The following is a 17,660-nucleotide window of genomic DNA, read 5'->3' as shown; positions in this document are numbered from 1 at the left end:
AAATTTAAAAAGAAGTTAGTGGCTTTACTTCCAATGTGAAAGGACACATACTTAGTAGTTTTATATTTGTACAAGTATTTATAAATACTAGCAATTTTGACAACGGAGAAGGCAATAGCACCCCACTCCAGTACTCTTGCCTGGAAAATCCCATGGACGGAGGAGCCTCGTAGGCTGCAGTCCATGAGGTCGCTAAGAGTCGGACACGACTGAGCGACTTCACTTTGACTTTCCACTTTCATGCATTGGAGAAGGAAATGGCAACCCACTCCAGTATTCTTGCCTGGAGAATCCCAAGGACGGTGGGGCCTGGTGGGCTGCCGTCTATGGGGTCGCACAGAGTCGGATACGACTGAAGCGACTTAGCAGCAGCAGCAATTTTGACATAGTTTTATCAAATATTAAAACTATGCAAAATAGCAGAGCAGTGATTTTTGTTTTCTTTGTGTGTGTGTGTGTGTGTGTGGTTCAGTTTGCTCACAGCACTGTTAAAGCAAACGAGGCAACTGGCATTTCTCTAATGACTGCTTTACTTCTGATTCCTTAGCTTATTTCCACCTCCTACACTTGGTCTTCATCTTGTTCTTTACTTGTGATATTCTCCAGCTTTAGGCACTAGTAAAATGTTATAGCTACCTCATCTGTTCAATCTAGGCAGGGGTGAGGGGTGGGGGTGGTAAGGTGGAAGAATATAATATTGAATATCTACAGAAAAGCTTTAGAAAGAGACTTTTGAATTTGTCAAAACACTAAATTCCTTATGAGTCTTGCTTTAGTAAATGAGATTCTCAGTTCATTATTAAACATTAACTTACCAGATATAATCTGTGAAATAATTTCACAGAATGGCAAATGCCTTTTATTAGCCTACTGATCCTGTTCAATGTTTGACCTGATATATACTTAGATTTCATAAACGCGCAAACCTAAAATAAGAGGGAGAGAGGCACTCAAGAACTAGCTAGGGAATTTTCCATTAACTGAGATGAGAATTCAACGTACTGGTTTTGAAACTCCTGTTGGTGCCATACTTACACTTTAAATAAAGTATGCTTCTTTTATAACATTTTGTGGAATATATGTAGAAATTTACATTTTCTTTAATTTTTAAAATGTAATTCTCATTAACATAAGATGAAAATTCAAAAATTTTGTTGTAAGCAACATACCTGCATGTATGATCATCACTCACACTTGCAATTTCTTGGCCTTCTCTGGGATCAAATACCAAACCATTAATGAAATCTGAATGGCCTTCTAAAACCTGACATCAGGGGAAAAGTTAGTAAGAACACAAGAAAATAATCTACAATATTCCGACCTAATATTTTTACTTCACTGCATGCTTCTCTTTTCTATAAATATTTCTTAAGTAATCTGCTATTTTTAAAACATGATTTATACACCCACTTTTTTGGAAGGTTTATCTTGGAAAGAAGCTGATCATTCAACACACTGTTATTAGCTTGATCTTTTCTAGTATGCATTTCTTACAAAAACACACATTCTTTGTTTTTATTTTTTTAACTGTACCTGTCCTCAAATCACCTCATTTCTCACTTATTACATAAAGCTTATACAAAAGTTAAAGCCAGGAGAACTTTCTAGGAGCCCTGAAATAAGAGTCCCCTTTTGATTTTCTATCTCATACCTGCAGCTCTGTACACTGGCTGCTACCTAATAAACACATAGCAAGGACTTCATCTTCTACAGTTTTTATTTATTTGTTCAATGTGACTGCCAGCACTTTAGACAGCTAGAATTATAAGCCCATTATCACAATAACCCAGAAATCCTCTTTTGGCCACAGAAGGAGCAAATGGTAAGTTGTAAGTTAGAGGACTGTGCATGCAGGTTAAGGTCCAATTAGTCTAAATCTTTAAAACTGAAATCCTGACCAGGCCTGTCAGATATCAGATATTTAAATAATTTAATGGATATTGTTTTTGTTTCCTATTTACCTTTTAGACACTTGAATTTGATCTTAGTTCTAAGATTAATAAAGTAATTCTATTTGGTACTACTGAGTGAACTCCGGGAGTTGGTGATGGACAGGGAGGGCTGGTATGCTGCGATTCACGGGGTCGCAAAGAGTCAGACACAACTGAACGACTGAACTGAACTGAACTATTTAGAAATGAGGGAGAAAAAAAGGATTTCATTCAAACATTCTGGTGTAAGTTTAACAAGTCCAGGTCCTTCTTCAGAGCTTATCTCACAGTTTTTACGCCACATCACATTAACTATTTAATGTCTTTTCAAACTGGCAATAATAGTTAATAACTATTGACTTTTAATGGGTCAAAATTCTATGTGTCACTGTACACTTAGATGTTCACTGATATGGCTTTAAATAAACTAATATATACAGTGCATTTATTACGGTAAAATTGTATATAGCCTACTGTATATAACTTAGAGCATAACTTTTTACTGTTTTCTAAATGATTAGGTTTATAGTTTACCTTTGTTTTATAATATTATTCATAGGTTTTATTTACTAGAAAGTCAGGAAGGCAATACTGTTCTTATAAAAAAACATGACTCAATTTCAATCCAAACTGAGAGGTATTTAATGAATTTCTCCCCACTTTATTGAGATATATAACACTATGTAAGTTTAAGGTGTATAACATGATGATTAGTACATGATGATACAAACATACACTGTGAAATGATTACCGTAACAGGGTTAGTTAAATGACTACCATGATAGGGTTAGTTAATACTTCTATCACCTCACAAAATTACTTTTGTTTTGCGGTGAGAATATTTAAGATCTAGTCTTTTAGCAACTTGCAAGATATAATACAGTATTGTTAACTATACTCATCATGACATACAGTAGACCCCCCCCCGAACTTACTTCTCTTAAAACTGGAGGTCTGTACCCTTCCATCATTGTCTCCCCATTTCCTCCCTCCAGGCCCTGACAACCACCACTCTATTTTCTGTTTCTATGAGTTCAGCTTTAAGAAGAGCTCCTCACATAAGTGCAATCATATAGTATTTGTCTTTCTCCATCTGACTTATCTTACAGGGTTATTGATCATACCAATAGAAAACTCACATACAGGGCTTACTATGTAAAAAGCACTGTTCTAAGTGTTTTATATGAATTAGCTTAGCCAATGCTCATAATCCCATGAAGCAGATGCTATGATCATCCTCATTTTACAGGTAAGGAAATGAGAACAAGAGATTGGGAATTTGACCAAAGTCATACTGTTACTAAGGTGGCACAGCTGGGCTTCAAACCAGATGTGCTGGCTCCTGTGTCTGTGCTTTTAACCACTTTGTAGTCCTGCCTTGCACTGCGCTGTACTGAGCTTGTTCCTGTCAAGTTTACCTCTTACTCTATGTGTGTTCATGTCTATTACACAAAGTTTCTAGTTCCCTCTCATTTCTGTGCTTACCTACTACTGTAATTTAATAAGTGATATTAGATTTATAATTCACAGTCCTTACTATGATACTAGTTCCTTACTATAGCCTAAAATAGAATTAATGAGATTCTAAACTACATATTTCAAAGACAACCATAAAGCCATTTTAAATTGGGATAAATTCAATAAAAAAGCAGAAATAATAAATGTTTTAAAATAGATTTACAAATTAAACTTGTCAACATACCTTGTATTCATTTTTATCTTGAAGATCTGAAGTAAATAATCTAATTTTCATATCAGCAGCAGAAGTACAAAATCTGGAAGTAAGAAAACAAAAATAAGGCCATTTTTAGTCTAGGTAAGTGCATCCCACCTTTAAGCACCAGAGCTATCTTCATGACTCATAATCATGCTTTTGTTTGGGCAGAAGGGGGATGCTATGGCTCCACTGTAAAATCTGTTATACAACTATGGCTGAAAGTAGGGGACACAAATTTCTTTTGGAAAACATAAAAATATTAGTATATTAGATTTGTCTCTTTAATTATAAAAGCATAGAATTTTATTATAAATCACAACATTTAACTTTTTCTTAAAGGTTTAAAATAATGGGTTTAAAAAAGTATCTTCTTTTAGCTAGGTCAATATAAGGTATAAAAATATAGTTATACATCTATCTTAGTCTTTGCCTCCTTCAGTTATCTATAAGCCTTCTTACTTTAAAATACACTAAATTCACTAAATTAGATGAAAGATAATAATCTTTTTATACCTAATAACGCTGGTGTATTTATTACTAAAAGTTGGAGTATTATCATATTGACCCTATTAAGGTTATTGTTTAGATGTACATCAATGTATATTACAAAACAAACTAAGCAATAAACAACTATTTTTTAACTAGTTTGCCATTAATCCTAAAATTCTTAGATTCTTAGCATGGCAGATTATAGCTGAGGAAGAAATAACTTATATATCTGTATGTACGTGTATCTGTTCAATCTCTCAGTCGTGTCTGACTCTTTGAGACCCCAAGGATTATAGCCTGCCAGGCAGCTCTGTCCATGGGATTTTTCAGGCAAGAACACTGGCTGCTGCTGTAAGTCGCTTCAGTCGTGTCCGACTCTGTGTGACCCCCTAGACGGCAGCCCACCAGGCTCCTCCGTCCCTGGGATTCTCCAGGCAAGAATACTGGAGTGGGTTGCCATTTCCTTCTCCAATGCATGCATGCATGCAAAGTCGCTTCAATCGTGTGCGAATCTATGCGACCCTATAGACAGCAGCCCACCAGGCTCCTCTGTTCACAGGATTCTCTAGGCAAGAATACTGGAGGGGGTTGCCATTTCCACCAGAACAGTTGCCATTTCCTCCTCCAGGAGATCTTCCCTCTAGGTATCAAACCCATGTCTCCTGCATTGGTAGGTGGATTCTTTACCACTGAGCCAGCTGGGAAGCCTTTGTATGTCTATATTGAAAAACAGAGCTTATTTCCAATTGTCTTTAGGTAAATGAGTATCATATGGATCTAAATTCCTCAAGTTTTGACTGCATTAAAGCTAATATTTTTTTCTCACCTAAAACATCTAATTTAATTTAAATGAAGCTTAAGTTAAAACAAGTCTCCTAATCTAGAAATCCAGATATGTTGGTAAATCTCTGGTACCATGCCTTTTCAATGATTAATTAAGAGTCATTGGAAGAAATAGATCAATTAGGCAAAACTAATTTCTGATAACAGAAATTGGATGAATAGTTGCTTGGGCAGGGGACGGGGTACAGAGATTAACCAGAAGGAGCACAAAGAATCTTTTGGGGGTCACAGAAATGCTATGTATTACTAGCATCTAGGTTATAAAAGTACATGTATTTGTCAACACTGATCAAACTGTTCCTTTAAGAATTGAGTTCACTGTATGTAAATTATTCCTTAATTCAAAAAAATTAGGTTAGCTCAGTAAGAGCTAAATTATGATTGTTAAATACTGTTTACTAAAAGAAGACATACATTTTAGATTTGACATTTATGGAAATAAGGTTAGTGTTTTGTAACAGACCTTAAATAACCTGACATATCATTGCCTTTGTGAAGAAGGCCTCAGCAAGTGTGTTAATTTTTTTCTCAAAAAGCAGTCATTCTTTTCAAATGCTTTCCACAAAACTGAAGCCCAAGGATTAGAACTACAGTTGGTGACTCAGATGGTAAAGCATCTGCCTACAATGCGGGAGACCCGGGTTCAATCCCTGGGTCGCGAAGATCTCCTGGAGAAGGAAATGGCAACCCACTCCAGGATTCTTGCCTGGACAATCCTATGAACAGAGGAGCCTGGTAAGTTACAGTCCACGGGGTCGCAAAGAGTTGGACATGACTGAGCGCCTTCACTTTTCTTTCCTCATTTTATGTATGGGGCAGTAAGGGTGATTAATGACTCAATCAAATTTAGTTATTTTAACAAAGCTGCACTTTCAATAAGTGGTAAATCAGTGAAGAATTTATGATTCATAGGAATCTCACATAAACAGCTTTGTAGTCAGGCTCAAACACATGCTTCAAGGCATCACTGTTACGTCTGCATATAAGTCACAAATGTAAACAATAAGCTTAAATTATGAAATAATAGTAAATATTAAAATACCTAATACCTGGAGTTGCGGTGATGGAGGAAAAACGTCCCCATGATCAGAGGCTTCAGATCACTTAACACAAAGGATATTAATAAATGCTGCATTTAATAACTTTCAACTTACTTGATTACTGGAGGCAATGAATCAAGTCTAGTCTCTGGGCTCCAAGCTATGCCATCAACTCTGACTCCATGGTGAAATGTTCGTAGTGTTTTATACTGAATTCCTTCAACGTCTGCTTCTTCCTCCTAAGCATACACAGTAAGTGTTTAAATAAGTCATGAGAAAAACAGTATAAAACTGTGTATTTTATTATAATGAAGAATTTGTCAGGGGGCCATGAATATTCTTTTGAGAAGTTCAAAAAGCGGATTAGATATTAAGCAGATTAGATGTTAGGCTATAATCCATGGGGTCGAAAAGAGTGAGACACGACTGAGTGATTTCACTTTTACTTTCTTTCAACCAGTTTATTGAACAACAAAAATATTCAAAGCTGTCTAAGTGTTACAAAATAACTCTCTAAGATAACTAAAAACAATATACTTGTTATACTTTATCTAAAAAGACATTTTATTCCTAATAGAAAATATATTTCACATCAAACACAATGAAAATGGAATGCTCTAAGAATCAGAACGTTCTAGGTAAATGAAGTAACATGCATGGATTATCAAATAACAATATCAAAAATATATACTGAACACAGTTTTGATTATGTATAAGATACCTTGTACCTTACTACTACTATGTTACGATGCCTCAAAGTCATTATAAAGAGTATCAATGATTTTCACATAGTATTATACATGGAAATAGTTGGACACAACTCAGCAACTAACACTTTCACTTTCATACATGTGTGGGACTGAACAAACTGTTGTTCATCTATACCATTACTATGAACAGTGGATGTGCAAATTACTGATAAGTCTTTTAGATATTTGATTCTGGATAAGCTGTTTAATAAAGTCAGCTTATCTATTTGATTTAGTACTACTAAAATGATTTCAGTTTATTCTCATGGGAAGACAAGAATGAATTTTGAAAAGTCAAGTCATCTTTGTCTGGCAATATGGACAATAACCTGAAAAGGTTTCTGACCACAAAAATAATGCAAAAATTCAAATCCAGAGAAGCAACTTAGCACAGAGGCAGAAAGCTATCTTAAGGACATCTGCCCACATCCAATAATTAATAACTTTTGTTTGTAGGGGACAGAAGACAAAACTTAGTGCCTACACAAAGAGGGATGGGGATCAGGGACCTGTGCATAGATCCAGGACCTTTAAAGTGGAAGTAGGGAAAACTACTTCAAATCAAAATCAAAAGTGCCATGCAAAATATGTACCATGGCTGAAGGCCAAGAAAAAGAAAAAAGTAACGTGAGAAATCTCAACCATTGGCTGGCCCTAACATAAGTTTGGGGCTTGAATTCCCATTAACTATGTGCTCCAGAAAATGAAAACTTCTTTCAAAATGTCCATATGTTGTTAGTGGCCCCAAGCACTTGATGGATAAAGGCACATTCTTTTTGGATGAACTTCCTCTACCCAGGTCTCAAAATTCTCACAGATATAGTTCAATCAAATACGATCTTACATGCATGCACTACTACATATGAAAACAAAATACCACAAACAGAAGAATCAACCTGGAGACATTAAAAAATCAGATTAAAAAAATGTATTTTTGAGGATGTAGACGAGAGAATCAAAAAATATGACTAAGCAACATGAGATTACCCAAAGTGACCAGACAGGTATTAAAGAATGAAATGAAAACATATAGATGAAAATACTATCATGAGAAAAAAATAAACAATGCTCAGAGAAGCTGGAAGACAGATTTGAAAAACTTATTCAGAATGTAGTTAAGACAAAAAGAGATGTTAAGAGGGATTCAGTGAGCAGTTCCACCATATAGCTAATTTGGGTTGTAAGAGAAAGCAGTCAAGGGAATGGGGGAAGAGGCAAGATTTGAAGAGATAATGGTAAAGGATTCTTCATACTTGATTACAAGCACCAATATGTATATTCATAAAAAATAATAAATCCCAGGCAGCTTAAAAAGAAATCTGCAGCTAGACACTATACAGTAAAACTTCAGAACACACACTCTCTCACATATGGGTGTGCATATATGTGAGAAGAGGCGAGTGAGGGAGAAGGAGCAAGAGTGAGATAAGGGTCTTAGTAACAGCAATCAGAAAGAAAAGATAGATGTCCTATAAAAGAGTAATAATTAGAACAACCATCAGCTTCATAGCAGACAAATGCAGGAAGTCAGTGAAATATCTTCAAAATGATACAAAAAACTGTTAACTGTAGCCACAACAAACTAGTGTTTCAAGAATGAAGCTGTTTTAAACGAATTTTCATAAAAACCAAAACCAACAATTGGCATCAATAAAGTCTCACTAAAGGATCTTCTAAAGCACGGGCTGGCAAACTATGACCAAGGAGCCAAATATGGCCTATGGTCTGCTTTGGTATGGCCCACAAGCTGAGAAAGGACAGAAATGGTATGGACCTAACAGAAGCATAAGATATTAAGAAGAAATGGCAAGAATACACAGAAGAACTGTACAAAAAAGATCTTCACGACCCAGATAATCATGATGGTGTGATCACTGACCTAGAGCCAGACATCCTGGAATGTGAAGTCAAGTGGGCCTTAGAAAGCATCACTACGAACAAAGCTAGTGGAGGTGATAGAATTCCAGTTGAGCTATTTCAAATCCTGAAAGATGATGCTGTGAAAGTGCTGCACTCAATATGCCAGCAAATTTGGAAAACTCAGCAGTGGCCACAGGACTGGAAAAGGTCAGTTTTCATTCCAATCCCAAAGAAAGGCAATGCCAAAGAATGCTCAAACTACTGCACAATTGCACTCATCTCACACGCTAGTAAAGTAATGCTCAAAATTCTCCAAGCCAGGCTTCAGCAATATGTGAACCATGAACTTCCAGATATTCAAGCTGGTTTTAGAAAAGGCAGAGGAACCAGAGATCAAATTGCCAACATCCAATGGATCATGGAAAAAGCAAGAGAATTTCAGAAAAAAACTCTATTTCTGCTTTATTGACTATGCCAAAGCCTTTGTCTGTGTGGATCACAATAAACAGTGGAAAATTCTGAGAGAGATGGGAATACCCGACCACCTGATCTGCCTCTTGAGAAATTTGTATGCAGGTCAGGAAGCAACAGTTAGAACTGGACATGGAACAACAGACTGGTCCCAAATAGGAAAAGGAGTACGTCAAGGCTGTATATTGTCACCCTGCTTATTTAACTTCTATGCAGAATACATCATGAGAAATGCTGGAATGGAAGAAATACAAGCTGGAATCAAGATTGCCGGGAGAAACATCAATAACCTCAGATATGCAGATGACACCACCCTTATGGCAGAAAGTGAAGAGGAACTAAAAAGCCTCTTGATGAAAGTGAAAGTGGAGAGTGAAAAAGTTGGCTTAAAGCTCAACATTCAGAAAACGAAGATCATGGCATCTGGTCCCATCACTTCATGGGAAATAGATGGGGAAACAGTGGAACTCAGACTTTATTTTTCTGGGCTCCAAAATCACTACAGATGGTGACTGCAGCCATGAAATTAAAAGACGCTTACTCCTTGGAAGGAAAGTTATGACCAACCTAGATAGCATATTCAAAATCAGAGACATTACTTTGCCAACAAAGGTTCGTCTAGTCAAGGCTATGGTTTTTCCTGTGGTCATGTATGGATGTGAGAGTTGGGCTGTGAAGGCTGAGTGCCGAAGAATTGATGCTTTTGAACTGTGGTGTTGGAGAAGACTCTTGAGAGTCCCTTGGACTGCAAGGAGATCCAACCAGTCCATTCTAAAGGAGATCAGCCCTGGGATTTCTTTGGAAGGAAAGATGCTAAAGCTGAAACTCCAGTACTTTGGCCACCTCATGCGAAGAGTTGACTCATTGGAAAAGATTCTGATGCTGGGAGGATAGGGGGCAAGAGGAGAAGGGGACGACAGAGGATGAGATGGCTGGATGGCATCACTGACTTGATGGACGTGAGTCTGAGTGAACTCCGGGAGTTGGTGATGGGCAGGGAGGCCTGGCGTGCTGCGATTCATGGGGTCACAAAGAGCTGGACACAACTGAGCGACTGAACTGACTGACTGACTGATATGTCTTTATAGATAGAAGTTATGTGAAGGATTGTTCTAAGAATTCCATTCATCCTGAATCTAAATCCAAAGTTTTACAATGTGTACTTTAATTGGATCCTAGTGGATGTGTTGATTTTTCCAGGATAGCCTTTGGAATCCTAGCAGAATCATTTCACAAACATTACATATACCTTTCTCTACATGATTCAGATACCCTTTGAAAATAACTTTACATTTCAGGTGAACTTAACAGAAAAAAGTTTTTCCATAAAACCATAAAAAGGGAAACAAATGTATTTATCAAGGAAAAAAAAAACAGTCAAATTTTATTACTTCATAATTTGTCTGTATATTAACTGTATAGTTAACAGCTAGATATGCCAAGGCAGCAATCACTAAGGAACTTAAAAATAAGGTTAGGAGCCTAATCACAGCTGACTTTATAGATTGGGTTATATCTATTTTTCCACACTGACAAACTAATCTTTAAAAATGAACTTTTTACCATCAAACACACTATTTTTGCTAATGTAACAACAGTATTGACAATTAGGTTACAATTAATAACATAATTTGTTATTAAAGTACATATGGAGTTATTGGGTGGTCATGGGGATAAAGAAATCCCAGTGACTATACAGTCTGCATTTTATGTATCACCAGTGAAACCATTTTTCCTGGCAGCAATGTCTACCACTGAGCCAACTAAAAGGCCAGGGTGTGTGCGTGTGGTATAGGCAGAGATGAATGCTATTTTGGGTTTAGCCTGAGGTGTAGGCAGTATTGTATAGGCAGGAAATTAAGATACTTTGGAAAACTCGCTATAATGCGCATCATTATACAAGTCTCCAGTATATTTGAGGTTGGGGCAAAGCCAGGCTGATGAAAGGGCTATTCTAAGGGTTTGAAATTGGCTGTTCTTCCCACCAACCCATTTAAGGCCAAATATAGAATTTTAGTTGGATGAGACTGTAAAGTTTACCTAGTCTCCTTCTTTCATCTAATGCTTAAATCTCTACCAGAACATTTTAAAAAAAGTTTACATAATCCTTCTGTGAATATTTCCAAGTGAGAGAGAACTAGCTACTTTTGCGGGGACTTTATTCAGTTTGGGGGTAGTTCTAATTATTACAACAGTTCTCGTTAACATTAAACCAAAATCTGTTTCCATGTAAATTCTATTCATTGCTCCGAATTCTGCTCTTTGGAACCATCACTGAGGTAGTTTAACTCAGTGACAACACATGTCTGGTCATTAACTGACCTTCACTAGGTGAACACACTCAAACAGGCAGTTTCAGCCTTAGTCCTAAAGCACCATAAGTAACAACTCCACTCAAAAAGAATTGATGACATAAAAGTTACCATTTTGAGGCTAATCCCTCTTTCACATGACGGTTTTAAACTTTTTAATGCCACTTTGAAATCTGTCTTCAAATACATTATCTCCTTTGAATCATAATACACTGCTAAGAACTGAAGTAAACACTAGATATTACTGTCAATTTACAGCACAGGATATAGAGCTGTGGTGTCCAATCTGGTGGCCATTAGCCCCATGGGGCTATTAAGCACTGGAAAAATGTGGCTGGTCCAAGACGCACACTTTATAAAGTGCAAAATCCACACCAGATTTCATAGACTTAGTATAAAAGGAATATGTAAGGATTTCATTAATAATTTTTATATTCGTTACACACATAAAATATATTGGATATGCTGGGTAAAAATACATTATTAAAATTAATTTCACCTGCTTTTTACTTTTCATAATGTGGTTACTACAACATTGAAATTTATACTTGTGGCTCACATTCTATTTTTATTGGACAGCACTGAATTAAGTTCCTTTGGCAGTTTAATCTAATTTTGGATTGGATCTATTAAAACAATATTTGGATTCTGAGCAGAGAGTCTGGCATATAACAGGTGCTCAATAAAAATTTGTTAAATTAAGTCTGTCACCCAAAGCATTAGGTAGCCTTTTCAACTTCATGTTCTATATAAATTCAATGTGCTTGTCCAAGTCTTCTCATCCAAGTCCCAGTAGAGGTTGCAATTCATTATTTTTTTAAATTAATTTTATTAGAGTATAGTTGATTTACAACAGATTTACAATGTTGTATTAGTTTCAGGTGTATGCAATTTATTATTGACCACCCTTTAAACAGAATTAGAAACCTTCATGCTCCCTCTACTCTTTACTTTTATAGTATTATCTTATTGCATTACATTTAAACATCTCCTTGAGGGCAGGGTCCTTGATTTTTTTAAAATATGTATTGTTAGTTCCCAGCACCTGATCTGCAATTAATGAGTATCTGACAAATATATGACACCAACCAACAGTACTGTCACTTGGCTCAAATTTCCAACATATTCAAAAGAATATCATGAAATTCTGAAAAATGCTTTGTTGAAATTCAAATTTACTATATCAGCAGTGTTTTCCTAATAGTCTTAGAGTGAGGATTGCCTTTCTGACAGCAATGTGAAATCTTTCAATTCAGTTTTTCCTAGTTTTTTTTTTGAAGATAAGAACTGAGCGCTACAGAACTTGAAAGTTCTAACATGAGAGACTAGGAACAATGTTCAACAGTGCTTAATTAGATAAAAAAATAATTTCAGAAGAAGCAATCTGAATCTCCCCTGGCAAAGTACTGGAACCATTTCTCTAGAACTGTTTGAACTATGGCTTCAACCTCTCTGAATAGCAGCATAGGAGGAAAAGAACAGTGGTTTAAAAATCTGGTATAGAGTTTGTTTTTTCAGTTATTAGTCAGATAAATCCTTGCATTCCTTTAAAGTAGAATGGAAACTCCATGAGGACAAAGACAGTTGTTTAACTGTATCCCCAATACCTGGCACAGAAGATAATTTGTGTTCACTGCTTGATAAGTTAATAAAAGTCTAATTCTTTCCTTAGGTTATTTGGGGTTAAGACCCACATTGCCAGCCTCACAGTCTAAGGGTCCACAGGGATAATGTCTATGACCACAGTTACAGAGCAATACAAATGTTTTGCTCTTTTTTTCCCCCTCATTTTGTCACTTTCCACCTTTTGCTCCCTTTTTCTCTCTGCTACCCATCACTTCTTTGCCTTCTTTTTCCTCTCTTCTTGACTTTCTCCCTCAGAATTTCTTAGGTGAACATAAAGCAAAGCATATTTTTTTTCAGTACTTTTGAATACAATTAGCTATTAATTTCTAAAGCACTGAAACAAAATTTAATTTCATTTGTAGGAGGCTGCTTTTTTCTTTTGTAGGTTAGTAGTGTGCATTAGAAAAATGGTTTCCCTTTGGTTTTTTTCAAGAGTGTGTTGTATTATTTCTCCTAACTATGTGACTTTTTATGATCCTAACCTGATGAGATCTTAACCTGGTCCAGCTGAGATCAGGCTGAAGGTCATATTCAACCTAAAAGCTAGAAATTCCTACCCCAACTCTAAGAGGCAATGTGGGATAATGTAAGAACTCATGTGTTCTACTCAGACACCAACCAACGGAAGCTTTTAATTCATACTTTCTTTTTAGGATAAATATACATGCAGTCTAGTTGTGTAAACCTAATACATTTATGCCACTGTAAAATGTCAAATTGCATTTATGATGTTAAAATACTGTACGATACTAAACTGCCTCCTCAGTAAAAGAGGAAATAATATTTACAATGTTTATAGTATCACTTTGGTGATAAAGTTATTTAAAATCTTTGAAAATTGGTCACTGCCAAATCACCTCACTGATTAACCTTAATCTAGGAAACAGTGTTATATAGATAACACTCTGATAAACAAAGGATTAATCAGAGGTTCCTGAGGGTTGACCTCCCATTGTTCAAATTCTCTCTGACACGGAGAACTAGCTTTCCTGTGAGAAAATGTGATGTGTGCCACACCATTAAATATGGGGCTGTGCCTGAGCGTGCCTGACCAAATTGATGACAGTCATATGTATTTAATGTGTCAGATACTATGTAGGAACTGTACATGCTAACTTATGACATTCATACAAAACCCTGTTAAGTACAGCTGACCCTTGAAAACCATGATTTTGAACTGTGTCCACTTATATACAGATATTTTTCAAAACATACCTACTAGAGGACTATATGATTTGCTGTTGATTGAATCCATGGATGAGAAATCAGGGAACTATAGTTACACCTGGATGTTGACTGCATCCATTGGCAGCCCTTACCTCCACAATGTTTAAGAGTCAAGTGTATAATTGTTCTCATTTTTATAGAAGAGACGTTAAGTACCTGCTCAAGGTCATCTAGCTATTAAGAGGTAAAGCCAGGCAGGCACAAAAACCCAGGCATTTTTGGCTCCAGAGTTCACGGTCTTAATGACTATGCTGAATTGCCTGTTCAATTGTAGATCTCATACTCTGTATACTCTAGATATATAAAAAGCATGAGAGCAACTAGGAAAGCTGATATTATCACAGCTATAAAGTCTCCTGGAAGATCATTTTTAAGCTCTCAATACTACTAGCTTGTTTTTGTTTTTTTTTTCTATGTCAAACTGGAATACAGAAAAGCTGGATTTAGTAATTAATCAGATCTCATTTAATTGGTATTTTCCCTGCACATAACAAGGTATAGTTAATTATAACCTTCAATTACTAGAATATTCCATTTCTAATCATGAAGCATAAGAGGAGCCTTATATATGTATATGGCCTTGCCCCTGAATAATGGGGGTTAGGGCAGTGACTCCACACAGTTGAAAATCCTGGTGTAACTTGCAGTAAGCCTCCCTGGTGGCTCAGATAGTAAAGAATCTGCTGACAATGCGAGAGATCCAGTTCGATCCTTGGGTCAGGAAGATCCTCTGGAGGAGGGAATGGCAACCTACTCCAGTATCCTTGCCTGGAGAATTCCATGGACAGAGGAAGAGCTTGGCAGGCTATAGTCCATGGTGTCGCAAAGAGTCTGACACCACTGAGAGACTAATACTTTCATTTTTCTCCCTGTGGGCAGTTCCTCGGCATCTGCAGATTCAACTAACTGCAGATTCTATAGTATCCTAGTATTTATTACTGAAAAAAAAAAAAAATCCATGTATAAGTGAACTATGCAGTTCAAATCTGTGTTGTTTAAAGGTCAACTGTATTCTTCCTTTTCAATACTTACTCAGTGTTTGCACAAATATTAGGCATATATTACTAGGAATGTCTTTCTCAGTAGTTCTTCATCTCATTTTTTTTTACATTTAAGCTCAGCATGCTTTCAAAGTTTAGTGAAAATTACCAAAGTTTGTATAAGTTTTCTTTTCAGTGTAACATCTTCACTGTCACTCAGTGCAGTTTTGTACACTAACCTGAAATGTACAGGTGCCAACGAACACAAAATTATTGCCACCATATGCAATTAGGTTTCCTGAATCCCCACTCTCAAAGGGATTGAATTCTACCACGTGCACATAATCTTCACAATCCACAGTGTAGGCAGCATTTCTTGTGGCATCTTGCTTCATCTTGTATGGCAAAACTTGTGCAGCTGCAAAAATGGCCTTCTATTGGACAAGGTCACAGAACTGTGGATTACAGCACAGAAACAGAAACCATCAAAGTGTTAGGATGTGATGACAGGCAGCTCAAAAAAAAAAAATATTCAACTACTTTGTGAATGGTACTTGCAGAGAAAGTCACTACAAAATTCTGTTTAGATTATTTAAAGGACAGGGAGTACTTAAAGATGGAATTACATTACTAGAAAATATACTCATAAAAAATTAATGATCATTAACATTATGGAGCTCTACCTGCAAGCGCCACCATTAAGTATTTTACTAACATTACCATGCCTAATACTTGCACAAACCTAAGAGGGAGGTACTATGATCCCCTTTTTACAGATGAAGAAATCGAGACTTCACATGGTTAACTCGCTTGCCAATCTCATAAGAGGAGCCAGAATGTGAGACTTTCTAAGTGCTGGGCACCAGTACAATAAAGAGAAACACAAAAGCCTGTTTTGAAAGAGCTCACAATCCAGGGTTATTTATGATTTAGTGTGAACAGTACTATAACATAAGCAGATACAAAATATACAATCTGGAGAAAGGAATGCCAAAATGGGACACAAAATAGTATTCATAAAACCAGGCAAAAAACTTCAGCTAATGTTTCATGGCCTGGTGTGCATTCTGAAAGTAGCATTCCCAGATGAGACTTATAGATTCTGAAGAGGTCACTTTTTTGGTTTGTTTTTTTTTAATGGGACGGTAGTTGTCCTGAAAACAGCTGGGCTTGATAGCAAACACATCAAGTATCTGATGAGTATATACTAAGAAATCATATGAGTTCCACCTCGGGAAGTCTATAACCTAGTAACCTTAAGAGTGGGCATCTGGGACTAAACAGTTGTAAAAAGTGACCAAGGTAAGGCAGCAGGGTGGGAAGTGCAAAAGATTCCAGAATAGGAAACTCGGTTTCTAACTGTTCATTAAAGCAGTGACCAGTCTAATTACAGTCTCAGGGTCTCACTGTACAAAGCGGGCTGGACTCGCCCCTCTAAAATTGCGAAAACAGGGGAGGGAGGGAACAACAGACGTCCCCGCATAGCCCTGACATCTCTTTCAGAGCCACGCAAATACCGCGAGACCCCGCCACTACCTCCCGGAGCCCGAGATCGAAAGGAATAGGGGTGGGGAACGGCCCGAGGAGAGGAGGAACTCCCAGGGATAGATTGGAGGCGCGTGGCGACCGGCAGCCGAGCAGGGATGCCCCTTGGGCTCACGCGCGATACGCACCGGAGGGCGCCTGGAAGCGGCTAAAGCCGAGCTGCTGTTCACCTCGGGCTGCTGCGGCGCGCGCCGGCTCTGCTTCCGGGTCAGAGGGCGGGAGCTGCGATTGGCTGTCGGGCCCTCCCGCGAGATTTAAAATGTAAACCTGCGATCTCTGGAACAGTCGCCCTTGTGCAGCCAGCTGGAGCATTCTTCAGGGGAGTCTGCACCTACTTGGGTTCTCCCCGAGCCAGGTGAGTGTCACCTTTTTCTCGTCCGTCTGCAGGCTTTAAGCTGCGACTTGTGAGGGTTTTTCGGTAACAGCAGAGCGCCATGTGGTTGCCTAGAGTAATATTTGTGGAGTGTTTTTGCTCCGGGGTCTGGTTTTGGTCTGGGGGTATTGAACAGAGTTCTTATGTTCCATTGATGGAGCTGGAAGGTGCTGAGGGATCATCTGCTGACTGGAAGAATAAGGTCCACAGAGCCCTACTTAGATTACTTAGTTAGGCAGGAAACCAGGCTTAGGTAGACTCCACTTTCTCCCTCTCCCTTTTACTTCCGCCCAAAGAACTGTTAGGACCTGCATACCATGAGCAGCAACGATGCCCTTTTTTACTGAGCACCTCCTAAGTGTCCAGCATTAGGTCGATTATTTACTGTCTCACTAACGTGTCCTAATTTTATGAACTAGGAGATAATCATTTCCGTTTTACAGATGAAGAAATTTATGCTCATCAGAGGTTTTAAATACTGAAGGACATACAGCCAG

General features: G+C 37.4%; 2 protein-coding genes across 2 annotated transcripts in view; one reads left to right on the top strand and one right to left on the bottom strand.

Moving 5' to 3' along the window:
- NUP37 (nucleoporin 37kDa) overlaps positions 1 to 16,996 on the bottom strand; it is a 51,991-nt gene extending 34,995 nt beyond the window's left edge. The window contains exons 1-5 of the mRNA XM_010853435.1: positions 16,919 to 16,996; positions 15,485 to 15,700; positions 6,135 to 6,259; positions 3,634 to 3,706; positions 1,170 to 1,264 (exon numbers count right to left, since the gene is read on the bottom strand). Of these exons, the coding sequence (XP_010851737.1) occupies positions 1,170 to 1,264; positions 3,634 to 3,706; positions 6,135 to 6,259; positions 15,485 to 15,640 (449 nt within the window). The 5' untranslated portion in view covers positions 15,641 to 15,700; positions 16,919 to 16,996. The remainder of the gene's footprint in view (positions 1 to 1,169; positions 1,265 to 3,633; positions 3,707 to 6,134; positions 6,260 to 15,484; positions 15,701 to 16,918) is intronic.
- A 67-nt stretch (positions 16,997 to 17,063) lies between these two features.
- The window catches only part of PARPBP (PARP1 binding protein), a 70,294-nt gene continuing 69,697 nt past the window's right edge, over positions 17,064 to 17,660 (top strand). The window contains exon 1 of the mRNA XM_010853434.1: positions 17,064 to 17,145. The gene's annotated coding sequence lies outside the window, so the exon portion shown is untranslated. The remainder of the gene's footprint in view (positions 17,146 to 17,660) is intronic.

This window comes from Bison bison, unplaced genomic scaffold (assembly GCF_000754665.1).
Source record: "Bison bison bison isolate TAMUID 2011002044 unplaced genomic scaffold, Bison_UMD1.0 scf7180017864327, whole genome shotgun sequence".
NCBI lineage: Eukaryota > Metazoa > Chordata > Mammalia > Artiodactyla > Bovidae > Bison > Bison bison.
Note: the sequence above shows the minus strand (reverse complement) of the source record. Positions and strands in the feature narration are given on the sequence as shown.